This window comes from Heliangelus exortis, chromosome 2 (assembly GCF_036169615.1).
Source record: "Heliangelus exortis chromosome 2, bHelExo1.hap1, whole genome shotgun sequence".
Taxonomy (NCBI): Eukaryota; Metazoa; Chordata; class Aves; order Apodiformes; family Trochilidae; genus Heliangelus; species Heliangelus exortis.
The window spans coordinates 131,056,013-131,082,415 of NC_092423.1; the positions used below are offsets into that span (position 1 = coordinate 131,056,013).

General features: G+C 38.6%; 1 protein-coding gene across 1 annotated transcript; it reads left to right on the forward strand.

Annotated features, from left to right (window-relative positions):
* The first annotated feature begins 1,856 nt into the window (after positions 1 to 1,856).
* ATP6V1C1 (ATPase H+ transporting V1 subunit C1) lies at positions 1,857 to 24,696 on the forward strand. Its single transcript, XM_071738167.1, has 13 exons — positions 1,857 to 2,078; positions 8,237 to 8,420; positions 10,426 to 10,493; positions 11,636 to 11,721; positions 12,702 to 12,796; positions 16,767 to 16,858; positions 17,889 to 17,987; positions 19,358 to 19,426; positions 20,729 to 20,821; positions 20,930 to 21,023; positions 21,554 to 21,651; positions 22,801 to 22,927; positions 24,084 to 24,696. The coding sequence occupies exons 2-13, from the start codon at positions 8,289 to 8,291 to the stop codon at positions 24,177 to 24,179; spliced, it is 1,149 nt and encodes a 382-aa protein (XP_071594268.1). The 5' UTR covers positions 1,857 to 2,078; positions 8,237 to 8,288; the 3' UTR covers positions 24,180 to 24,696.
* The last annotated feature ends 1,707 nt before the right edge of the window (positions 24,697 to 26,403 follow it).

Consider the following 26,403-nt stretch of genomic DNA (forward strand, 5'->3'; position numbering starts at 1 on the left):
AGCAGGAAGAACAACCAGGAGGAGCTGAAAGCCATTGTACAGCAGAACTATGATAGAGTTGCCATCACAGAAACATGGTGGGATGGCTCATACAGCTGGAGTGCTGCAATAGTTGACTACAAACTCTTCAGAAGATATAGACAAGGCTGTAGAGACAGGGGGATTGCCCTGTGTGTTAGCAAGTGTTTTGATTTCCTAGATCTCAATGATGGTGACAATAGGATTGAGTGTTCATGGGTAAAAACCCAGAGGAAGGCCAAGGAGGCAGATATCGTTATGGGGATCTGCTACAGACCACCCAACAAGGATGGAGAGGCAGACAAAATAGTCTGTGGGCAACTGTAAGAAGTCTCACAATCACTATCCCTTGCCCTCATGGGGTACTACAGCCTACTTTATGTTTCCTGGAACCACAGTTCAGCAGAGAGGAAAGTCTGGGGGTTCCTGGGGTGTGTGGAAGATAATGTCCTGACACAGACTGTGAGGGAGACAGTGAGGGAAGGCACCCAACTGGATCTCTCGTTGGAGAACAAAGACATGAGGGTGATGTGGTGGCTGGAGGCTGCTTTGAGCATGGTGCTCATGAAATGAGAGAGTTCCCAATTCTGGGAGAAGTAAGGAGGGGGCTCAGCAGAGCTGCCCCTTCGGACTTGTGGAGGGAAAACTTTGGGCTGTTTAGGAGCCTGGTTGACGGAGTCCCTTCAGAGTTAGTCCTGGAGGGCAAGGGAATGCATGAAAGGTGAAATCTCTTTGAGAAAGAAACCTTACAAGTACTGGGGCTGAATGTCCCTGTGTGCCGAAAGAGGAGCTGGTGGGGAAGGAGGCTGGGAAGGCTGAATGGAGAGCTCTGGTTGGAACTCAGGAAAAAACAGGGGGGGGGTTATGGTTTTTGGAAGAAGGAGCATGCAGCTCAGGGGGACTACGAGGATGTTGTGAGGCTATGGAGGGAGAACATCAAAAGAGCCAAAGCTAGAACTTGATCTGGCTGCTGGCCTAAGGGGCAATTAAAACATTTCTATAAATAGATTAGCAGCAAAAGAAGGGGTAAGGAGAATCTCCCAGGGCAGTGGTTGAGTCCCCAGCTCTGGAGGTGTTTAAAAGACATGCAGGTGGAGTGCCAGACTGGCACTGCTGGCTGAATGGCTGCAGACAATGACCTTTAGGAAGCTGAACATGAGCCAGCAGTGTGCCCAGGTGGCCAAGAAGGCCAATGGCATCCTGGCCTGGATCAGGAACAGTGTGGCCAGCAGGTCCAAGGAAGTGATTCTGCCCCTGTACTCAGCGCTGGTGAGGCCACACCTCGAGTCCTGTGTCCAGTTCTGGGCCCCTCAGTTCAGGAAGGAGATTGAGGTGCTGGAGCAGGTCCAAAGGAGGGCAACTGGGCTGGTGAAGTGACTCCAGCACAGATCCTATGAGGAGAGGCTGAGGGAGCTGGGGTTGTTCAGCCTGGAGAAGAGGAGGCTCAGGGGAGACCTCATCACTCTCTACAACTCCCTGAAAGGAGGGGGTAGCCAGGGGGGGGTTGGTCTCTTTTCCCAGACGACTTTCAACAAGACAAGAGGGCACGGTCTCAAGTTGTGCCGGGGGAGGTTTAGGTTGGACATTAGAAAGAATTTCTTTACAGAAAGGGTGATCAGCATTGGAATGGGCTGCCCAGGGAAGTGGTGGATTCTCCATCCCTGGAGATATTTAAAAAGAGACTGGATGTGGCACTCAGTGCCATGGTCTGGTAACTGCAGCGGTAGTGGATCAAGGGTTGGACTTGATGATCTCTGAGGTCCCTTCCAACCCAGCCAATTCTATTATTCTATGATTCTATGATCTTCCCGCCGAAACGACTCTGTGACCTGCCTGTTACGTCACCGTGACGTCACGCCTCATCCCCATCTTCCTCTTCTTCCTCCTCCTCCTCCCCCCCCTCCCTGCTCCGCCCCGCCCCGCCCCGCCCCGCCCCGTCGCTCCGCGTCTCGTGACCGGCGCTGCGGCGGGGTCAGCTGATCACCAGCGCCACGTGACCCGCCGGCGGGTGTGCGGGCGGCGCGCGGCTGCGGCTGCCGGCGGGGGATGGAGCAGTGACGGTAACCGCCGCCGGACCGGGCCGCGGGGGGAGGAGGGGCTGGGACGGGCCGGGCCGGGTCAGGACAGGCCGGGACAGGACAGGACAGAACGCGCCGCGTCGCGCCCCGAGCAGCCAGCGAGGCTCCCCGGGTTTCCCGGGCGGCGGCCCGCGCTGGGCCTGACGTGAAGGGCAGAGGCGGACGGGCCCGGCGGTACCGCGGGGGCCCCTCAGCCGTCGCGTCTCTCGGGGGCTCTGTCAGGCCTCGGCGCCGCGCCGGCCGTCGGGGCTGCCCTGGCACTAATCTGCCGGGCCCCCGGCCGGGAGGGAGGTAGCCACGGTGGGGATTTTTTCTCTTGCGGAGGGCGAGGTGAAAGCGCTGTCCCGGGAGCCTCCGCCCGCGGCTGCCGGGGCACCTGCCGCCTGCCCGCCTTGTGGGAGCTGCCATCTAATCCCTCTGATCCGAGCAGTGGCTCTGGGGAGCGTCAGGCCGGTCCCACACACCGCTCCCGGACAGCCCCTGCACAAGGCGTGCGAGGTCCCGTTGTGAAATCTCGGGCGGAGCTCTGTCTGCCTCATCCTGCCCGCTTTTGGTATGAAATGTGGGGGCACTGAACGCTGAGCCTCAAAGGTGATTTCTGAGAGCCAGTTTGAGGAAATCGCATCATGGGGGTTTACGGCTGGATATTGGGAGATGTCTGGGTTACGTAAATTGAAGTTTCCTGTTGAGTCGAATAGGAAAGTTTTGTCCCTTCCTCCTAGCCTTGCTGGTTTTGAAAAATGCAATACAAAGTGTCTTAGCCGGGATTCTGTTCTGGCGTTGTTACATGTGCTGCCAGGTTCAGCTCTGAAACAGCTGTTTGGCAGTGTTATTCCTTAGTTCTAGTACAATGCACGAAAGGCTTTTTCTTTGGAAATCATTTTTTCTCTTACTACCCAGTCTTCTGATAACATAGAAATTAAACACTATGAATTATAGGTAGTGGTGCAAAGTATGTTTTAAATAATGTATCGATTTGGGGGCATAAAGGGTAGTTAGGATTCAAAACCAAGTAAGCTTCTAAGAAAGCTTGAAAGGGATTAAATATTTCAGAATTTTATAGATGACCTGTCTTTGAAACACATCTGGAAACCTGTTGTTTATGTAAATCTCTTTGTAACAGCACATGGAAGCTTTACACTTCAAAGTTACATTGCTCTTGTGCTTATGAGAAAGTGTCAAGGGAAACTCAATGTGATGCTGCCCAGTTGTTGAATCTAGAATGAGAAAGGTGTGTTTTAATGAATTTCTGGTATTAAGCCCTTACAAATGAGAACTTGAATTCTTTGTGAATACTGAAAAAGATAAGGATGGGTCAGAGCACTGCTGGTCTTGCAGGGTTAAATTTTTTATTTATGTATTTATTTATTTAGATACAGACGGTTTGGTCGATCACTGTCAAAACAGTAATTTCATGACCTGTGGAATCATTAAATATCAAGCTAGCAGTTTGATCAAGTATCAGCCAGCCTAGTGCTGAATATAAAATTGGAATTCCAGACCCTGTTCCTGGAAGTCCTGCGTGGTCTGGAGAGAGACTCTTGCATAAAATTTGTTTCTCACTTTCCTGACTTGATTTTTTTTCTTCAGTTGTATGGCAAACACTTTTTGTTGAAGCTGGTCAGAAAATACTTAAAATGGCATCTCAGAAATAGTTTCACTCCTTAATGTGTCATTCTACCCATATTCAGCAAAACTAAGACCATATTTTCTACTCAGTATCTATCTTATTGTGGTAGAGTACCAAATGGACAATATTTAGGAAAAAAACCACAACACATTGAAAACATTAGTTTAACTTTGTGTGTGCTAAAGTATTGAATGTTTTTAAATTAATAGATGTGTGTGTTGTGGAAAATTCCATTTGTGTGTGCAGATAACCATTTATGGATGCTTCTTTTAAGGAGTGTACATCAGAAACAAATAGCTAAAAAACAGTGAACAGACATTGGGGGAAACTATCATTAGCACATTACAAAAAAATGCTGGTCATAGAGGTACATGGTGTAAACAGTACTTCACTTGTCCATTCTTGTTGCTTATTCTGTGTTTTATACTTTCTACCTTTTTCTGGTTTTGCCTTTGGTTTGTCCAAAAACCTGAAAGTGGGAAAGTCTGACAAAATTTTACCAGGACAAAGCAGCTAATGGTCTTAGGGAGTGAGGAAGGTGAGGTGATGGGCAGCTTTTTCTTGGGGTTATCTTCCCTGCTTCTGCTTTAGTCAGTTTCTGCTTTAATCAGTTTTGATTCATGTTTTTAGTTGCAATCATGAGCAAAGTAGAGAAGGGAAAGCAGTGTAATCATCAGGTTGTCTGCAAAGTGCTGAAAAACTCGAAGTGTGCCTTTTGAGTTTTTTCAGAATATGAGATGACTAAAAGCAAAATGAGGCTTGTTTCTGCCAGCAGTCTTGCTGTAACTCAGTTGTTGCTTTGTTTTTGCTGATTTTGGGTTTACCCCTGTAACTGAAGTTTCTAATACAGTGCTTCATAATGCAGATGTTCAAGTTAGAGCTCTACCCTTATGCAGGCAGTGCTTAGAACAACAAAATCCCAGTCTGCATTGAGCTAGATTTTTTGTATGATCCCATACGTGCAACAGACTCATTTCAAAATACTGTAAAAAGTACAGGTAAGTCTTTTCACAGCAATGTGCAGCTTATAAATGATAGTATCCATGTGAATGATACTCTAATATTAAGGCCAAAAAGGGATTGGTGGTAGATTTTGCAGGCCTGCCAAGATGCCAGGACTTGCCAGTTCCCAAATACCTGTTGGCCTAAAGAAAGAATTAATTCACCACAGTAGTGATTCTCAAAGCAGACTATATACCAGTATTTGCAGACCAAAGGAATAAAATAACTAAAAAATACCTGTCAATGTACTTAAAAGATTGGAACATTTGGTGTTTCCTGCTTTATTCTTTGGTTCTTCTCCTGAAATCTCATGGCTTTACAGTGAGTCAGTATGTATTTTTTGGCTAACATTTGTTTCTGTTTTCTTACCATTCCTTAGCACTTCTCCTTTTTCCTCTTCTTGTTTGTTTTCCCCATAGTTCTGATTTCAAACCCCCCTCATAGAATTAACATAAAACCAAACTTTCAAAACTATTTTATCAAGCTTTTTTCCATGTATATATTTGCAAATATCTCAGTTGAATAGGTATCCAAAATGGGGAATCATCTTCCTGTGGTGATTAGAAATAGAGCAGAGCTTCAGGAAAACCAGCCCCAGGGACAAAAATTATGAGGGAGTAGGGCAAGAAAAATCCTCTAGAGTAATGATTCCCAGGAGCTACAACTGTTCCACTTGTGCCTCCTCACTTCGAGCAGTAGAGAAAGATCTTGGTTATTGAGCTGACCAGCCCATTTTTGCCTGTGATATTAAGAAACCATGAGGTGCTCTAGTTTATTATTTTTTAAGCATGTAAAAAGATTTTCTGAAAGTCTGTGAGGTGTTTGTAACTTCAGGTTTCATTATAGTAGACTTGCAGTCATAATATGAATTCTGAACAATTGGTCTTTGAAAACTAACTTTAAAAGATTGAAAAACTTTACTTATTGAAAGCAACAATTCTTTGCAGTGGGTCTAGTACTTTTTTTTTTTTTTTCCACTGGCAAAAGAAGTTTGTACTTTTAATGGTGAGCTGATCTTCCCAATCCATAGTGCAAGGAATGAGACTGTGTCATTGTAAGCGTGTAATTGTTTCCTTAGATGATATAAACTCTGGAAACTTTATACATATTCTTTAAGGGCTATTTACGTTTTAGTGGAAAACACGAGAATGCAGCATTCCATCCATTTTACTGGATAGAGGCCTGGATTTCTATGTTGCCACTCTTCTGTCTTTCACTTGGGTACTTGCCCTCTACTTCTGCCTGAAGTAGTTCCTCTTATTTATCCAATGCTCATTCCAAAGCCTCTTCTAGTCCCAGTGTAGTAAAAGAAATCATAAACAAATGTAAAGCTTAAATACTTTGAATATTTGTGTCAGCTATAGTGGTGTCTCTGCATGTGTCAAGTTTACTGTAAACTTGGGCATGTCTTTAATAGGGCCAGGGCTCAGTGAAACACAGGAAAACATCATGCAGTGGATTCATGTGAGTTCAGCATAGGGTAAGGAAGATAATTCACCAAAGTAGTCTGAATAAGAGGAAATTTTGTCTCATTCCAAATCAGGTATAATTAGCTGATCTCCTGTGGAGACCTGTTCTGTGAGATAATCCAGTTAGTCCCTCCCTAAACAAAGAAGCCCCATTGCTTTCTATGTTACATTATTGATGACTGATGTCAGTTTAATTTATCATGATGCCTCCTGATACCAAAATCAGCAGGATGGTATCACTAAGGTTTGTTACAGTACATGCTTTTGAGCATGAGAGACAACTGCCTGGGTTTCATCCCTTCTCTGATGCTGCTCTCTGGGACCTTTCCTCAACAGTCAAGTCCACAGCATGGTAGGGGAAGTAGACCCAGTCTTTTCACCCATCCTTCTTAGAGGCAGAACCCTTTTTCACACCCATACTATTTCCAGGACCAAAGAATTTATCCCTTCTGCCTGCTTTGGCAACTTGACAGGGGAGCAAAGAGAGCAGTGCCAGTGAGGAGAGAGAGCACAGGTGGTTCCCAGGTCCTTGAGTTCCTGCTGTGCAGGTGAGGTGCATGGCCCCAGCACAGGAGGGTGCCCAGAACTGGGCTGAGTCAAGCCAGACAAGCTTGTTTGGGAATGGAACACAGGGTAGGTCTTGTGAATATTTTGATTTCTCAAATACCTGTACCTACCTTGGCATTGACTGCATTTAGGATTATAGCACTGCTGTGCCTAGTGCCTGGTAATGGAGTGCCAGGCATGGTGGAGTGTGCCTCCTCAATGCCTGGATATCACCATCCCTTGTTATAAACAAGGCCCCTTGATTGAAGGAAGATGGCTGACATGGCAGTGACAAGATATGCTTCATGGTATTAATTAAATGGTTGGTAAACTTTCTTAAGCCTTAGGCTTCCTGAGTAGCTGAAAAAAAGATTCAGCTAACAGGCCTTTCTTTAGCTAATCTCTAACTTCATTACCCTTGGTACCTTGTTTTCCCTAGAGTGGTTACACAGGTGAAGGACCTAAATGTGTTGTTCTGGGCAAAGTTTGCTGTTAGTTATTAATTCTTAAAAATGCAGTATTTGATTCTGTCTCAGAAAAATTCAGTGCTGTAGTCTGCTCGTTATGAAATGTAGGTTGGTCTCTGCTCTTGCAAAGCTGCTAAAGAAGACATTGCAAGTATCAAAATTTGACATTTAGATCTGTCAAAGTATGCTGTGATGTTGTTCTTTGCTCCCTTATTAAAAAAAAAATCCAGTAACTCTCAGCCAGCTTGTTCTGTTTCTTACTGACAGAGGAATGGATGTACTTGTAGATTCTTACAAAGTAGCTCCACATAATTTGTACTTAGCATCAATACTCTGCCAGTATGTGTAACCTTATTGAAGCTCTGCAGTTACAACAGATACCAGGACTATAAAGTTTTCTCTGAAAATTTTCTTTGATGTTTTTAGCTGCCAGTAGAACCTTCTTTGCTTGAAAGAATGAACTGAAGTTTATCAGATTTAAACTTTTTTTTTTTTTTTGGCATTTAGTCATGTCTAAACACTGTCCTAAAACACTGTCCTAAAACACTGTCCTAAAACACTGTCCTAATCCTTTGAAAAGATACAACAACAGAGTTGCAATCTGTTTTGGTTTTTTTCTTATGTGTTCAGGTAACATTGGCTGTTGCCCAGATGTTGGGAAAATACGCAGCTGTGAAAAGATTATTTGGGTCCTGTTTTATTTGATTTATTTTCAGTGAGATGATTTTCTTATAATCTCTTGTGGCATTGCAGTTTAAAGATGCTAATGTTGCAAACTCAGCCCTCTTTAACTTGCAGAGTGAGCAGTTTACAAAGACTTTCCAACTGTGCAAATATGAATTGGAAGATAGGAAAAAATTAATTTGGTGCCACATGTTACTGTTGGTAAAATCTGTTCCAGTGACTGGAACTGCTCTGTAGTACCATGGAAAAAGATGTTTTTCTTCAGGCAAAGCTTTGAATCCTGAGCTAATGGCAGATATTTTTTCTCCCCCCTCCCCTCCCTCCACCTTTCCTTTCTGCTAGCATCTTGCCTCTATCTTCAGAAGCACAGAAGCATCAAGATAAAGATAGAAAAATGACTGAGTTTTGGTTGATTTCTGCTCCTGGGGAAAAAACCTGTCAACAGACATGGGAAAAACTACACGCAGCAACTACAAAACACAACAATCTTTCTACTAATTCAAAGTTCAATATTCCGGACTTGAAGGTATGTAAGCCCTGTGTCATGTCCTAAGGAGTATGTTTGGTTTGCATCACCTTTGTTTCTTGTGACTACAACTGTAGGTACTTGCAAATTTTCAAAGAGAACAGCTGACTTCTTTTGATGATTGTATATGATCTAAGAAATTGCTTCTGAACAGTGAAGAGAGACAAAATCTGAAAGAAGTTTCTCTTGGTTAAATACAATTATCATGCTATGGAAAAATTACAAGCAAATGTATTCATCAGGACAGGGTTTATCCTGACACCCAAATGTTTCTTGAACAAGAAGAATTTTTAGCTTAGTTAAACTGAGTGAAAGCTCATGAAATCATATCAATATTACATGGCAGGCATGACATCAATCTCTGTGTACAGAATAGATTGAATCCAGATGGATTGGTGCCTTGTTCCTGTCTCTGGGAATGGACCCAGGGCACAAAGTGCTTCAGTGTGTCTTTTAAGAGGATCCTCCAACTACCATAACATTCACATTTAGTCTGTCCTGAGTCATTCCAAGAGATAATATTAGTAGAGGTAAGAACAGGGACTGCGACAAATGTCTGTCTCTTCCCAGGACATACTTGAACATGAATCAGGATACGTTTCAAGCTGTAGGTGCCCACATCATTTAGAAAAGTTATCACTGAAAACTGGTGTGGCCCATTAGGGTTAGGAATGTTTTTATTTCCATTTTACACCCTAAAGGGGTAGAAGCTGAATATACTTGATGTATAATGAGAAATAGCCAGGCTTTTGTGGGCCTGGTAAAATGGTTTAAGGAGTGAGATCCTTTAGTTAAAATGATGAAACAGTTTTAGTCTCTATTGAACAGCAGTCTTATTGCTTAAAGACTGACTTGTCCTGTGGCTTGTGACCAGCCAAAGCATTAGCTTCCCTATTCTGCCTGTAGCTCAGAAGGAGGCAGGGTGTGGAAAGCAATTTGGTTGTGATGTTACTTAAGTAATTATGTTTCTTTCTGCTTCAAGGCTAAAGAGAACAGGAATCATACAAAGCTGAGCACTCAAATATATAGAACAAAGAGTCTAGACTAAAAATAATGTAAATAGCATCTTGGCTACACAAGATTCACTTATGCCTGATATTTCAGCAAGAAATGTAAACTAGTAGTTAAAATACTAGAGGTGGTATGCCATCTGTTTGGAGCTATCTCCTACTTTAGTTGAACAGAATGAACAAATGTGAAAGTACTTGGAGAGACTCAAAGAAACACTGCTATTACATGACCTATTTAAAAATAATCACCTTTTGGCTGTATAGCATCAGCATAGCTGTACTGTTTTTCATGTTGTAGACCCATTTGAGACTTGTATATGAAAAATCTAACCAGAATATTTTACTGTGCTGTAATTTTCATGTTTGAATTATATGGAGTCTAAAATACTTAGTGTCATCCCTGGCCCCAGAAAATTATACATATTGTTCTAGATTATTACACAATACTAGGGCAAAATTGTTTTCTGGATGAGAGGGAAAGAAACAAAAGCTTGTATACAGGCTAGATATTTCATTATTACAGATTCAAAAAGTCCAGACTCTTGTTGATCTGACTGCTGGGACTTACATATTCAAAGTTTTGTACTTTGAATTGTGCTCTGGTGTATATTCAGAGTTTTTAGTGTTACGAAATGCCTCAAGTACTGAGATACCTGATAACAGAAATTTCAGATAAAGTAGTAATTTCAAAAAAAACCCAAAATTAATTACAGAATCAGGTGGCTTGTGGGAAATGCAGCCAATGCATAATGTAAAAGACTTTTTACCATGTTTTGGATGGATGGAATGTGGACTAGAAACTGTGCACCTATCTAGAGTTAGATCTGATACAGTGGTGCTTTAGTGGTGTGTTGAGCAAATGGAACACAGTGTGACTTTGTTAGAGCAACAAGTCTGAAATCTTAGAGTACAGTATTTCATGTAGTTATTGCTAATTGGCTTTATCTGTCTATGTTCATACACAACTGCTAATGTATTTTGATCTTTCTTTCTAGGTTGGCACACTGGATGTTTTGGTTGGTTTGTCAGATGAGCTGGCTAAACTGGATGCCTTTGTGGAGAGGTATAGTTTATTTTCACTGGCATGAAAAGCATTAGAATAATGATTATTTGCTGAGTCTTAATAATACGCAGGTTATTTCCATCTTTCTTTTGTTTCATTGTGATCCTTTGCAGGTAGTCAGCAAGCTAAGATTTCAGAAAGCTAGGCTGCTCTTTTTCTTGGTATGTACTTGGGAAAAAAAAAATCTGCCCTTCTTATGGAATAGAGGGACACAGTGCACTGATGCAGGACAGTTCTCTCTACTCCCTATAGTAGCAGTGTGTACTGTTGGAACTTGAACTGTTAAGAATTGAGCCTAATAGATGCAGAAAGTGGTGATGAAATGAAGTACAAATCATCCTTTTAGCAGGTTAGATTACTGCTTACAGACTTGAGAAGGTAAACACACCTGCTAATCCACAGAGATGATGAAACAGCATTAGCATTAAAATGCAAAAGCTGTTAATTTTGAAAAAACTAGTGGTACTTTGAAAATGATTTTGAACAAAAATAATAAAATTTCACCTAACCAGAACTTGTGGAACTATCTTCTGTTTGAAGGAGAGAATTCCTAAGTGTTTGTCTTAAATAAAAAAGGAAACTATGGGGCATAGCACATGTGAGTAATATTAAACAGAGCTTTCCTAGTGAGGAAGTCAGGTGTTGTGTGTCAGATTTCATGAGGGCAGGTCCTAGGGTTATCCAGTTATCTTTGGTGTTTCATTGTCACAGTTGCCTTATATTTATTTTGGATTATTTATAATTTCTACCTCACTATCAATTTTTAGAAAAGGGTTGGAATTTTGAAAGTAGCACAGACTTCAAAAGAAGGTTGGTGTATAGTCAGATAACACCTGAGGTCAAGCCCTGTTATCTGCAGGCAAGGGAAGTAGCATCACCTTGTTGAGAACTGATGAGCAGCAACACTAGACAAGGATTGAAATAAAGTTCTAGCATGTATCTGAGAAGTTGGTCTCCTTCAGATACTGAGCCAGTTTGTGCTTTTGGAAACCTTGGATAAAGTAATCAATTTTTTCAGTCTTTAATTATTTCTCAGGAAATTTCAGATGAGTTTTATAAATGCTGTTTCTCAAAATGGCAGGTTTTTTGGATTTTTTTTCTTTTTTTTTTTTTTTTTCATATCTTTATCTTTCATTTTTCAGTGTTGTAAAGAAAGTGGCCCAGTATATGGCTGATGTTTTAGAAGACAGTAAAGATAAAGTTCAGGAGAATCTTCTGGCTAATGGAGGTAAAGTGTGAACCACAATATGATGGGAGGGAACCACAGAATTGATGGTAGGGGGAGCAATGATCCTGTAACATATTTAATGCTGCTTCTCTGTATGACACTCTGAAGCCCAGTTTAGACTTGGAAGTATGTTTTTCAGTGAGTCACTTGCTCTGAAACAAGTTATAGGATCCAGAATGGCAAGAAATTAATCTACATGTTAAATAGTCCTTTATGTAAACCTTCTGATCATGTAGGGTTGTAGTTTGTCATCATGGTCTTTGGTGGAACATAAAAATTACTGTGACTGATCACTGTGAGCATTCTTTGTATTGGTCTGCCATCTGAATAGGTGAACTTTTATGTAAGGTATGTAATTGTTCCCAAATTGTGATAGAACATGTTCATAAAACTAATTGTATCATGGAAATAGTTGCCCATTTTGTTACAGTGAAGAGTTAAACTGGTCTCTAAATCAATACTTTGTTTTCAAAGCCATTTCATGAAGTTTAATATAGCTTATATTGATGCAAAAGATGCTAATAAGAATGGATTAACATGAAGACAAGTGCACTGGTCCTAGTTAACACAGTTATTCTGAGATGGGGGCTTGGAGTAGTCTGTCTTGTAGACAGTTTTACAAAGCTGTTGCTTCAACTGAGCTACGTAATCTTTGCTTTCTTTTTTTGTATTTTAACTACTTCTCCCACTCATTTTCTTCACAAAGCAAAAAATAGTTGGTCTTGTCTGTACTTCTACAGCCATCACTGACTTACTAAATAATATGAGGTTCTACAGATGTGGAGAAGGCAATACATGAAGGCAGAGGTCATTAATAACTTGCAACTTGATTGTTTATTTTCAAATTTCTTAAGTAATATGATCCACCCACATGAAGGTGCACAGACAGTCTGTTATAGTATTTTTCAGTTACAGCATACAGTAATAAAATACATCAGGATTTTTAGTGCCTATTTTAATAAATTTCTTTCAAATTTTAGTTGACTTGGTCACCTATGTAACAAGATTCCAGTGGGATATGGCTAAATACCCAATCAAGCAGTCACTGAAAAATATTTCAGAAATTATTGCAAAGGTAAAGTAATTTGTTTTATAAAACTTTTCTACTTGAACTTGAAATATGTATGCACAAAACTTGTTTTTTAAAGCTATTTGTCTATTTTTGCTAGCTTCGTGTAACATTGGTAACAACAGTTGTGACCCTGGTAGCAGTGTCTGTTTTAGCAACCAAAGAAATGTATTAGGATGGGGATAGGATTTGGAGGGTGCTCCCTGAAGGACATCATGCTGTCTTTGCTGAATTTTGTTTCCTAAGATGAATGAGTTTACAAATAAATAGCTAGCAAATTGTGTCATTTAGGTTTAAATTTTGGTGTACTGGCATACCACTTACCACGTGTTCTCAAACTTTGTGGCCAGTGAATCAGGGAACTTAGCTTCTGAAAGCAAAGATGCTCAGTTGTGAGGGGAAAAAGTAAGCCTTTGATGTTTAGTGTAAGGAAAGCTCATTTGAGTGTGGTCATAGGTTTTCCCTATGTCTTTACTTTGGTAAAGTTTTTTGCACTTGGTGACTTGTGTTCAAACAGTGAAAGAGTTTTCTGCAAGCTACCCTTGCTTTCATATCTTCCCAGCTTTTTCACATATTTTTCCTTTTCTGTGATCTGCAAACTGACTCTTGAAATTATCTTGGTTGACAAAATGCTTATTCTGGAAAAAAGCAGCTGCTCCGGGTACCTATAGTGGTAGTTTTTGGTGATGGGTATGTGGAAGCTGCAGTCAGGGTGGGAAGAGGGATTAATGCTGGCAAATCCATGCTTTGCTATAACTGCAGATTCTCAAAATGTTTCTTTCCTGAAACTACAGGTTTAAAAATTTTCTGGTTACAAAAGCATAATATATTGTTCACTGCTGATTGACAACACAAATAACACTTTAATTTTGGTGTTTTCTTTGGACCTATCTTGAATCTTCTCATCTTGAATTTAGTCTACAAGTTACATTCAGTAACTATTCCTGGAAAACACCTGCAGCATGGAGAATTGTTGGAGGAAGGCTTAGTTATGACTGAAGATTTGCATATTAGAAATATCCCACAGATATAGAAATAATAATCTTAATATCTGACACTACTTAAGTACATATGCTTTTACTTCTGCAGAAGGTAACAGAAAGAAGCATTCAGATGTTTACAGCAACTGCTTGACAGGTAGAGGCATGAAGTTTAACATGGGAGAAGAGGAACTTGGTAGGGAAAAAGGGACAGAGAGAACATAAGACAGGGTCAAGTGACTTCTGTAAGTCTTACCAAGAAAGTGGTTATCAAAGAAGTTCCTTTCCTTCTGTTTGGCCTCAGAATAGGGGTGAAAGTTACTGAATAAAAATAAATTAAAAAGAAAAAAAATCAACTGTGTTTTGTTACATTTTTGGAACTTACTGTTGCCGTAGCACAGAATTTGTGTTTATAGCAATTAAGTTTGTTGAAGCAACAACATGAAGTGATAAGCCCTTTAGTGAAATACTGTCAAGAATTTAGTGCATGTTTTCCTGTGTCCTGGAGTTTGCTAGATAAATCATCTGCTTGCAGTGAAATTGTACTCCAGAACCTGAACTTGGAATTAAGTACCTGCTTTATATTGTTACCTATCTAATTTAGGACCTCACTGAGTATTAAGCTGGATACCAAATGCAGAGAAGCAGATTTGCTGGATTTCAGCATGTGTCATCCTGTTGAGGATTCCCATTTCTCTGCATGTTTAGCTGTACTTCTGTAAGGACAGCTTCAAGGACACCTATCTATTACATCTAATCTCAAATACTTTAAAAAATGTTTTCACTTGTGAGCCACAGATATGTCTCCATGAAGTGGAAGAGAGAAGGAAGGTGACTGCAATTTCCTCAAAATGTTGTAGAAGAGGCACCTAGGAGAAAATGTGACAAGACTTGCAGCAATCTTGTCCCTAATATAGTTAAAATCTTCACTTTGTCATGTGGCTAACATTAATTAGGGAATGATGAATGAAACTGCTTTAGAAACGCACTGCTTGTTATCAGTGCTTTTTGCTTTTTTTCATTAGTCACTGCATAGTTAGGCTGTTGAGGGTTTTGATCCTTGGAAAAAGTTGAGGGGAAAGTTGTTGGTCTGGGAAAAAGTCCAGATACACAACAGTATTGGCTTAATAACTTCTGATGAATTTTCTCCCAATGCTGTCTTCTATCTTTACAGTATAAAAAGTTTTCATGAAGATGTGTGCTTTGTGTTGTCTGCTGAAATATTCCACATGCTTTGCTGAAGGTTACATCAGTCAAAGAATTTGAATAACCTTAAGCATTTATCTGTTTAAAAAGCAAATTGTCTTTTTTTCAGATTATTTCTCCTAAAGCATTGCTACATCTGTAAAGGTGCAAGCCATTAACATGTTGCCAAATGAAACTGTCAGAATGTTGACTTTTAGTCAATTTCTGCTACAGACAAGAGAACTTAGGTGTTAATATAAACAAGGTCACTATATAAATAATTGAATTTGCTTTTGAAGAGATTTATTTTGTGGAAACAAAATTATATGTGGATCACCAAAGTGAAGTGCTGTAATGTTTTGTCAGTGATCTAAGTCCAAATGAAGTGAGAGTCCATTGATTGGGTACAGACACTTGTCCTTAGGAATTTTATATCCTTGTGCCCACATATCATAGTGAGGAGGCAGTAAAGGAGAGAGCAGGCAGCATTATGATGCCAGACCAATGCTGTTCTGTGTTCTTTCATTTCTCTGTTACTAAGTATATTGATTTTAAAATATTTCCTTCTATAGGGGACGTGCTGATAGGAGTATGATCAGATGTTTAAGACCTACTAATTGTTTAATTTGTTTTGTGTCCCACTTGCTGCCAAGTTACTTATCTGGGAATGAATAATTTTTTTATTATCATTCCAATTAATCCTGGATGATGGATTTGAGAAAGACAGCTTATTTGAGTAGCAATGGCAAGGCAGATGTCAGAGTCTGAGTCTAAACAGTAAAGTAGTTGGAACACTGGTATGAAAGTTTGAAAGATGAAGGCTGCCAGTGACCTTAAATGTAAAATGCTGCCTCTGCTTGACTAGACAGAAGTATTTATTGCTTGAAATAAATTGCATCCAAATGGAGATACTGTTAATCTGTCTACTCTGGAACCAGCCCTTTATAAGTTCAGACATTTCAAATTACCTAAGTTTTTATTACAGGAAGAAAGTCTCTATAAAACATATTTTTCTTTATAGTTGTAAGCCACTGCCAATGTAAACCAGCAGTGGAAAAGATGGCTTTGTGAAGGGAGATGTTGGTATAATTTATTGTATTTTCCTTTTTAAATATACAAAATGGGAAATAGCTATTTGAGGAGAAAAAAAGACATAGAAGAATTGTGATATTACTTAAAACTGCAAATAGCAACAGCAATTTGGAATCAGGCAGATGCTATGCTTAATTGATATTCTGTCTTTCAGGGACCAAGGCTGTTCATCTGTTTGCAATAGGCAAATACAGGGCAACAGTCTCCTCTTATGTTGCAGCTGATGCAAATCAATAGTGCTTTGAGTTACATAATTCTTGATTTGCTACTCATAAAACTGTAACATGATTCTTGTAATTGAAAGTTTAATGAGGGGTAAGTATAATAAGAAGTGAGGTAACAGCTCAAGGAAATGATACCCACTGTTCACAAGTAAACTTTTATCAAAGTAGGAAGGTAAACTTCGAATGATCTCTCTGTCAGCTGAGATGGAGTGTGGTAACCTCAAAGCTATGGAGGAATAATCAGCTGGGTGCAGGAGCATGTACAGTTGGTATTAGAAGAGGATGTGTAACTTCTGGTTTTGGCTGATTTTTCTTTAAGGGAATTCTAACTTGTTTTCTGAATTTTGAGTGAAATTTATCAAGCATTAGGGAAATATTTTCACTCCTGTATTTTTTATTAAGTTCCTGTTCGTAGATCTAAGCTTTGAAATTAAGAAATAATTTAAAAACAATTCTAATTGTTTAGGCACTGTTCCTTTCCTTTTTATCTTTAAGGGAGTAAACCAGATTGACAATGATCTGAAAGCGAGAGCCTCAGCGTACAATAATCTGAAAGGGAACCTTCAGAATTTGGAAAGAAAGAATGCGTAAGTTACATTGTTTTTTGCTAATGTAGCAGAGAAAAGTTACCTAACCATAAAAACCTTGTAATGTGTGAAGAGGTACAGAGGTGTTTATTGATCTTGAATTGCAACTGTCATGAATAAACATTTATTACCAGCTGACTTGCTGGTTATAGCTTATTTATGGTTGTAAAGCACAATTCTGAAATACACAAAACTGTTGGAATTTTTGAGAGAAGGTTGCTTTTAAAATGGTGTGTGACACTGCCTCTTTGGTGTCTTGTCAAAACAAGCAACTCTTTTCCTTCACTCCAATTTATGCTAAAAGCATATGAATATTGCTGGCTTTCTTCCCTCAGAAATAACCAGCAGAGACTGGTGTTGCCTACGTGCAGATGGTAAACAATCACCGTGTGCTCTCTTGTCATGTACGTGTGATAATGGTCTGCAATGCAGCTGAGGTACAGTAGTTCTGGGAAAATATGGTTAATTAACTTGGCCCAACCCTACCATTAGAGTTAATGGCACAAACCTGCTGGCTGACTCAGGACCCTGGGTCATACTAAGTATAGCATATTGTTAGTAAGCCTTAAGTTCCATCGTAAGGTAATTTGCCAGCTAAGCCCCATTAAATCTGTGTATGTACTTAGGCTTTTGTCAATATGAGGCAATACTATTGCTTTTTTATTGAGGTTCCATGCTAGGTTGTAAATCTAATGCTCCATATACTAGATTTCAGGATTAATGATTTGAATGGTTCTTGTGTTTTTAATCACTTTTTAAAAGAGAACTTGGCTTCTTAAGTGTGTGAGGTATTTGGAATATGGAAATGACACACAGCAGTGAAGATACTGATAAAAACTTTCAGTGACTTTAGCCAGCAAGATACAAAATGCATATAAGGACATTTTGTTTGGTCTGCTAACAGTGAATGCTTAAGAAAAACACATTTTTGAAAAATACATTTTTAAAAAATACTATCAAACACTGGAAACTGTTGTCCAGATTAATCTAATTCTTAAACATGTACTTATTCTTCCTTGTTTCTCTGCAGGGGAAGCTTGCTAACCAGAAGTCTTGCTGATGTTGTAAAGAAAGAGGACTTTGTGCTTGATTCAGAGTATTTGGTCACGTTATTAGTGATTGTACCAAAGTAAGTTTATTGTTTGTCTTAAGAGCAGAATAAAATCATTAATTTAAATCAAATAATAGATCCCATAGTCCTGTAATACTGTAAGAACAGACATCTGAATTTGTCTGGGATTTTCCTGAATGAACTAACAGAAATTTTTGGATGCTTAGTAGAGTCAAATAAGCCTGTGTACCTGTGTCCCATTGTTCACAAAAATTTATAATAAGGAATGCTGAGTGCTCATGAATTTAAGAAACTGGAGATTAGACTTATGTCTCTTATGTAATATTAGTCATGGCTAGACATGCTGCAGAAAGTATCCTTATGAAAATAATAAGTACTGAATAAAAAGCATCACTGGTTTTATATTAGAAGGCTTAATGATTGAATTTTCCTGGTTAGGACTATGCTGGTTTTCACTATTTAGTGAGCAAAGTGAACTTTTGCTACATTGCTCTGCATTTTTTAGATTGACAGAATGATGCTCTTTTTACTTAGCTAAGTTGCTAGTAATGGACCAGTGCATATGTCATGTCAAAGGTTTGCTGGGAACAGGTTGTTCCTCTCTGAAATGTTAAACAACAAAAACTGCACCTTTCTCCTTAGCCAAGGAAAGTGGTGGTACAAATGTCTCTAAGACTCTTGGAAAATGAGAAAATGGCACTAGATTGTCTTTCTGGAGCTGAGAGCAAAGGAGAGCTACTGACTTGTAAAGATAGCCAGTAGGCTGATGATCACATAAAGTGGTAATCTCAGTTTAGTGAAGGCAAAACAATTTTGCAGTGGCTTCAGCAGAAAATGGGAAGTTAGTAGATATCAGGTGTTATTTTTATTTTATCTTGTATTTGGTGTTGAAAGGATGGAACCCCTTCACACTAAGTACAGAAAGGCAGGGCTTCCAATGTTCTCAGTGGTCCTTCAGGCAAATACAGAGCTCTAGGGAGCCCATTTGTAATTGTGGAAAAAGTATTCCTATTAGTGACTCAGAAGAGCAGATTTACATAAGGAGCTTCTGATGAGCAATGACAGTTAAGTCTATTTGGTCCCCTGATATCTGTACTTAATGATGACTAATTTAATTTCATAGTTCTTTGCAAGTGGAAGATGTTTGAAATGGAACTTACATGAAGACAAAATATGTTACTTTTGCTATCATTGTAGTTTATTTAGCAATAATCTTAAAAATTAAACCAAACCAAACCAGCATGAGGAGGACTGTCCCTGATGTCTTGTGTATTTCTGACAACCTACATCTTACTCAGAAGATGTGATAATTAAATGTCTAATGTTTTGGTTTGGTTTGGTTTGGTTTTAGAAAAGAACTTGATCCATTTATCTAAGATTTCTTAGTACAGTACTAAAAGTTTAACCATAACCTCTACATTTTCTAGGTCAAATTATAATGACTGGGTTAAGCAGTATGAAACACTAGCAGAGATGGTTGTACCACGTTCCAGCAAGTAAGTTTTTAAATACCAAGCCTCTTATTTCCATGGGCTATATTTTTAAGGGTTCTTTATCTGTAGTGACTTTCAATTTAAAATGTTGGTCAAAAACTTGTCAAAATATATAGCTTTATCTGACCAAGCTTGATTATGTTGTAGTTGAGGAAAAATTCAAGTGATCTCTGACTCTAGTTAACAAAGTTATCAGGCTGACTTATGTGGGAAGAGTAAAAAAATTGAAGTCAAACTAGTTCAGATCAGACACATTCAGCTTGAAGCTGGGGCATGTTGGGATTTAGACAGCATTTAGTTAGGATTTATGCCTTCAGAGGACTCAAAAGATGTTACACACACGGAAGCAAAGAAAAATAACTTGTCTCTTCCAGGCTAACAACAGGCCTTGGTATCAAGCTGGTGCTTGGTGTCTGTGATGGCCAAGCCTGAGGCCAGGATTTGATAATATTGTTAAACAACTGCAGCAGTCTTGTAACCACACTGAGGAAAATCAACATGTAGCACAAAGCATTGCTTTGTTGTTGGTTTTAATTGACAGAGTGAGGTTTTGATCAGGGAGATCTGATAATACCAGCTCTATGCAAGTTATAAAATCTGAGCTTGCTCTAGACAACCTCACATTTGAGTTGGAAAAGCTTAAGACCACTGGGAGATCTACTAATGATTGTTATTTAATTACTGGGAAACCATGATCTAGGGATGGCTTAAGAGAAGGTGACTTGTTAAACTGTTGGATAATGTTTGCATTGAAGACTGACACTGAGGAACAGTCTAAATCTTTTCAAGCTTTTTTCCTAAGGTCAAGTCTCAAAATAGGCATTATTGTTTTGAACTGTAAAACAGTAAATCTGAGGGTCATCTTTACAGCCTAAGAAACACTTTTTCTTACTAACCTATGTCTTTTTAAAATAGAAAAGGAAACAAATTAAATCTTTTTCCTTCTTTAAAACATGCATTTCTAAGAATTCTGTAGTCTGATTCTCTTCAGTATTAAATCAGCTTTAGTTTCTTTTTCTATAAAATAATTTTAACTTGAACAAATATCCAGACACATACGAAGTGTTTGAGTGGTGAAGTCTCTGAATGTGAAATAGAAACTTCCATCCTTTAGCAACTGCTCTTACTACTCCCTTTATCAAGTTTTTTACTTTCTGTATAAGGTATTTAATTTGGGAACTAATCCTGTGTGATTATCTGCATTTATGTTCTTGCCCAGCAGCAGTAAAGTACAATTTAAATCACAGTATATCAGATCTGTGGTGACCTGAACATTATTAATTCTGACTTTTTTTTTTTTGGTAGTGTACTCTTTGAGGATCAAGATAGTTACCTTTGTAACGTCACCTTGTTCAGGAAGGCAGTGGATGACTTCAAGCATAAAGCCAGAGAATTCAAGTAAGGCTTATTTTGTGTGTTCTGTTACTCATGCTTTGAAGGATCTCTGGATAGTCACTTTTTATTGATTTTTTTTTTTTTTTTTTTTTTTTTCACTTCCAAATGCAGATTTATGGTCCGTGACTTCCAGTATAATGAAGAAGAGATGAAAGCAGATAAAGAAGAAATGACTAGACTGTCAACTGACAAGAAGAAACAGTTTGTAAGTCTCTATAAATTAATTATTATAGAAATGTGAGACATCTCAGGCTTGTGGTTGCTGCATAACAATTTCATGGACATGTGATTCTGATAAATCATTGCAAGGATGACATGACATGGTCAGCCTGCAACCAAGCTGCTGTGCTCAGGGATAACTGACTTTCCTGTTGCACAAATGCTCCTCACTGCATGGAACCAAGTGCTGATACTGCAGCTGGTGACATGTGAAGTTTAAAAATGAACAAGTATTTGAATGAACTAGTCAGATGTTACTGAAATGATCCTTAATATATTTAGCCAGGACAGCTGACACAGTGTACTGAATAGACAGCAGAAATCTCAATAAATTTATCTTTACTTAGAATCAAAACACCCTTGAGCTGTTATGTCTGTAATGAACTCTGCCTTTCATTTGTCTTTATTATCATAGTACAGATACTGAGTATCTGCTCAAACATGCCTAATCATCTAAATCTTTTTCTGAGGTTTGAACAACATAATTTTTTTTCCCCTCTTCCCTTTCTTTCACAGGGGCCTCTGGTTCGGTGGCTGAAAGTTAATTTCAGTGAAGCTTTCATTGCCTGGATTCATGTGAAAGCACTACGAGTTTTTGTTGAATCTGTTTTAAGGTAATGTGACAGATGTGAATAGTCCTTTTTTTTTCCTGGACTTCGTAAGGATTTACATGTAGCTTAAGTTTACCAAACTGAGGTGTGTGAATGATGCTCTTCTGGGAAGAAGGAAATAATAAGTCAGGCAGTAAGAATAGCTGATGGCAATAGCATTTGTTGCCATTTGTGCAGTAATTGAGATAGATAATTGTGTATCTTGTCCCTCAGCCTTTCCACCAGTGCTTTAGGAATTACAGGTACCCTATAAGTTGCAGCAAGGCATTTCTGGTGATTCTTTGCTTTATGAGCTGCTTTTACAAAGAGCTTACTGCATCTTCTGTTTAAGTGGGAAATGTGAATAGTTCAGAACAAAAAATATTCAGTAATATAGCCTCAAATCTTGAAATGTATGTTTTTTCTTTAAAACATGCCTTTCTAATGTCATAGGATAAACTCTTGAATATTCAACTGTTCAGTATTCTAACGATAAAATTTCTCTGCTTTTTTCTTCATACCTATCCAGAATTGTACTTACTAAGTTGACATAAGAACAGCTGTAGTTCTGCAGAAGTAAGGACCTGGATGTTTTTAGTGTTGAAAGGACTTCTGCCTTTTGTCAGTCAGAAAATTGGAAGGTTTTAGCCTTTTTGATAAGTTGTCATAAAGGTAACAGCCAGAGGAGAAAAAAAAAAAGTTACAGTAACTTGCATTCTAGTCTGCTACCTATGGGCTTGTTTTGCAGATAAAACTGAGTAAGCAAGAAAGCTGAACTTGATTTGCATATTGATAAATGTTCTTGCATATCTAGAAAGGAGGATTGGGTATAGACTAGGTTCTCCACCTAGTGGCATAAGCAAACTCTTGTAAGTAAACTAATTGGAATGTTAAGAGATTGGTCTGAGATTTCAGCTAACTGAGAATTGTGCTGAGTACACAAGGATTTAAAATTATTTTAAAAGCATTAAGATTTCTGGTTTGTTACTTGAAGAAAAATATTCTACTTTATTGACACCTTATGAATTGTAGAAACATAGTAGTCTTGAAAAATGATGAGAATTTCCTCTTGAGCAATAGGATCCTTTCTCAAAATAAAATAAAATTCTGCTTTGAAAGAGGAAAAAAAGGCTTATTTCATAATTTTCATAGTTTTCTGCTTGACTTCCTCAGATATGGTTTGCCAGTTAACTTCCAGGCAATGCTGCTTCAGCCTAATAAGAAAACAATGAAGAAGCTGAGGGAGGTTCTGTATGACTTATACAAACACCTTGACAGCAGTGCAGCAGCTATCATTGATGTAAGTATTTTTGTTACTGCTACTCCAATATTAGGTTTAGATTGTTTAAACAACAAAAAAAAGCCTCTTTGCTTTATTAAAAAGCTACACCTCTTCATATTAATCAGCATTTCTCTAGCAGTACAGAAAATAGTCTCCTTATAAAAAAGATACTTTGTCTTTGCAAAGCACATAGTATTTAAAGTTGACACCAAGGCATTTGGTGAGCTCTGGTACAAAAGTCTCGTAATTTCTTTATACTGCATTCTTTTCTACTACTGGTGGAAAGATATCTTAAAGACTATATACCCAGGCATATCCTCAAAAATTAAAATAAAGTCAACTTTGATCTGAAACTAGAACATTTCATATCTTTTTAACCCAGAAGGAATTCACAAATTCTCCACAGTTTACAGTAACAGTAGCCTTTATACTGAAATAACTTTTTTTTGTTGTTGCTGTCTTTGATAAGTTAACATAATTGTTCTTCTCTGCTGAAGGAGGCTGATTTGATGTCAACATGACATCATCCTTTCCAACCATAGAGATCTCAATTTCATGTTTAAAACTGGTTTGCTGGGAGGCTTACCCTACTAATTAGTTTTGTATTGAAAAGCAGAGCTTTTCATAGTTAAAAATTAACTAAAGGTGGACCACACAATGAGTTTAGCTGAATTTTAAAAGTTTAAAAATAACCTTTCATTATTATATTATATCTATTGTACTGTTTTTCCAAAGTGTTTCTAGTCCTTTTTGGTGAAGGAGGATGTGAAGCAATTGAGGTGAAAATTAAAGATGCCGAACTTCATGTAACTTTCCATATTTTTCAGCACTCAATAATATTAATTTTCCTAAACTGTCTGTGTTTAAAAGTAGTAAAACATCATTGCAGTATTTCTTTAATTTAGTGGTGGTGTGTTTACAATAGCAACAATTGTGATTTATTGGCACAAAACTACTTTGATTTTGAAAAAGCATTTGCACTTCATTTAGAAAACCACTTACTCAGTTGTCAAATTTCTAGCTTTATTTGTTGCTTAAACAGTCATTTGTATCTTAAAATGTAAGCTTGAAGTCTTGCCTGGCCTATTTGTTCTATAACATAGAATGCTTTGCCTACTACTGAATGGGAGTCTGAATTGTAAGAGTATAATTTTTTTCAAAACTTTATTTGCAGGCAACTATGGATATTCCAGGCTTAAACCTCAGTCAGCAGGAGTACTACCCATATGTGTACTACAAGATCGATTGTAATTTGCTGGAATTCAAGTAAAAGTTCCCTAACATGGCAATCTTCTCAGTGTTGGTGTAAACAAACAGAAGTGAGATTGAAGTACAGTAATACTTTTAACACTCTATTAATCATATGCTTGCTTCCTATGTTAGGTGAATTTAACACACAGTGGTCCATCTCTAGACATTTTCTTTTCAAGGAACAGTGTAGGTAATCTGCTTTTAATTGATCATGTCTGTAAATGTATATTGAGAGAACTGAAGTATTTATAAAGAGTGATTTATTTAAGGGAAAAGCTCATTCCTCTTCTATATGGTGTTCTGTGTTAATTCCATTTACCATTGTTTATAAAAAAACTTGTTTACAGAAGCATAGTGTAAATGTTCATGGCCATTTTGGTTGTTTGATTTAGTAGATACAACTGTGTTAATGTTGTTGAGCTGTGATGTAAAGTATGTAAAATTGGTATGAAATTGTGCTTTCTGAATGGTGTAAAATTACAATCAAAGCACTGTAAACACAGGAAAAAAATAAAAATACCTGTGCAAATGTGTCACTCGTGTACCACAGATAACTGCAGATACCCATGTCTAAACTGAAGCAATGTGTTAAAACTAATGCTGCTTCCTGCATGCCATTCATGATACAGAAATGCAAATGTATCAGCACAAATTCTTTTTAAGAGATAGGGATTGTTTTTGCTCTGTGCAGAAATGCTCAAGTATGTTTGGCCACCAAACTGATGCGTGAATGTTTTTCATGTTTATATCTTTGTGACTCTAAAGAAAAGGTATGAGATGAGTATTGGAAAGATGGGAGTCACCTGGTGTGAAGAAGTGAGTCTGATCTGTGATTTTTCTATAGTCCTTTGTTTTTTTCAGTCATTTGAAGCTTGGAACTATTTTATGGCTTTGGATACAGTTGTGTTAGATGCTTGTGGGGTTGGTTGTTTTGGGTTTTTTTGAGGTGTCCTTTCTGCCATACAGGAATATGACAGCTCCCTTTTAATGTGTATAGAGAAGGGTTGTTCATTTCAGTAGCAGGTATCATGGCTATCACAAATGTTCTACATATTCCAGTTGCTAAATAGGAAAAAACCCCAAACCCTACAGTACCTTTTTAGAACTGACTTGAATTAAGACTGATTTGCCAAAATTAGTATTTGAAGTACTGTAACAAGTGGACTTTTTTAGTTTGGTTCCTAACTGAGAGTACCAGTACTGAAAATCTAGAGTTTTCAGCTATAGACTCTCTAATTGTGTACCAGAAGCACTTTTGAGGAGCACACTTTGGAGTGCATGTGTTGCATCTGGCTACTGATAATGAAATGGGGTTTGAAGTCTGTAAGAAAGTACTTAATGTGTAAAATTGAAAGGGGAAAGACTGAGATCACATTTTCAGTTGTGCTCATGTGCCCATGCTCGCTCTCACTTCCAAACAGAAGATAAAAACAGCTGCCTACTGTGTTAACCAGGTTCTTGAAGTGTGTCAGCACTGCCACTTCCATTGGCTTTTTGGTGTACAAAACCAGTTGGTTCTGAGCCCACTGTAACTGAGAGAAACTGCCTAGGGATAAAGAGGTTTGGGGTTTTTTTGTCCACTGAAAGTATTTAATCTTGCTGCACTCATCACTGAAGGAATCTGACAAAACGTCTGTCTCTGTTCTTCATCTTAGTTCTTTGATTTTGTTTTCAAAGCCTTCCTACAAACAAGTGCAGTGTAAAGGCTTGGGATTGCAGTGAGTACTGGATGAACTGCTTTGCTGCATACTTTGCCTTGTTCAAGGTACCTACTGCCTGCTAAATCAGCACTGGATTCTTCTTAAATGAGTAGGAGCAGCTGGACAACAGAATGAATGATAACACCACCGAGGGTGAAGGAAGCCATTGGTATGCTGAAAGACAGGTTTGGTGCTCAGAGCATTGTGGATATGCTTGAGAAATGGGCTGAGAGGCACTGCATGAACTTAAACAAAGAGAATTGTGAAGTCCAGCAGTTGAGCAGGAGTGACCCTTGTGCACCAGTACAGGCTGGGGGGAGCCAGGAAGCAGCTCTGAAGTAAAGGATCTGGGACTGTTAGTGGAAAACAAGTTGCACTTGTGGCAAAGGCCAACCATCTGCTGTGGTTGTGTTAGTAAGAGGGCTACCTTACTTTTCCCAATATTTGGCACTTGTCTGGGGCTCAGTAGTACAAAAAATGGAGTACAACATGGCAGATCCAGTGGAAGTTACCCAAGCTTGTCAGGGAGATGGAGCCTGTGAC

Bases quoted from the DNA above. Each gene is read 5' to 3' on its own strand.
- ATP6V1C1 (XM_071738167.1), top strand. From the start codon at position 8,289: ATGACTGAGTTTTGGTTGATTTCTGCTCCTGGGGAAAAAACCTGTCAA. The intron at 8,421-10,425 runs GTATGTAAGCCC...CTTTCTTTCTAG, and splicing joins TCAATATTCCGGACTTGAAG to GTTGGCACACTGGATGTTTT. The intron at 10,494-11,635 runs GTATAGTTTATT...TTCATTTTTCAG, and splicing joins CTGGATGCCTTTGTGGAGAG to TGTTGTAAAGAAAGTGGCCC.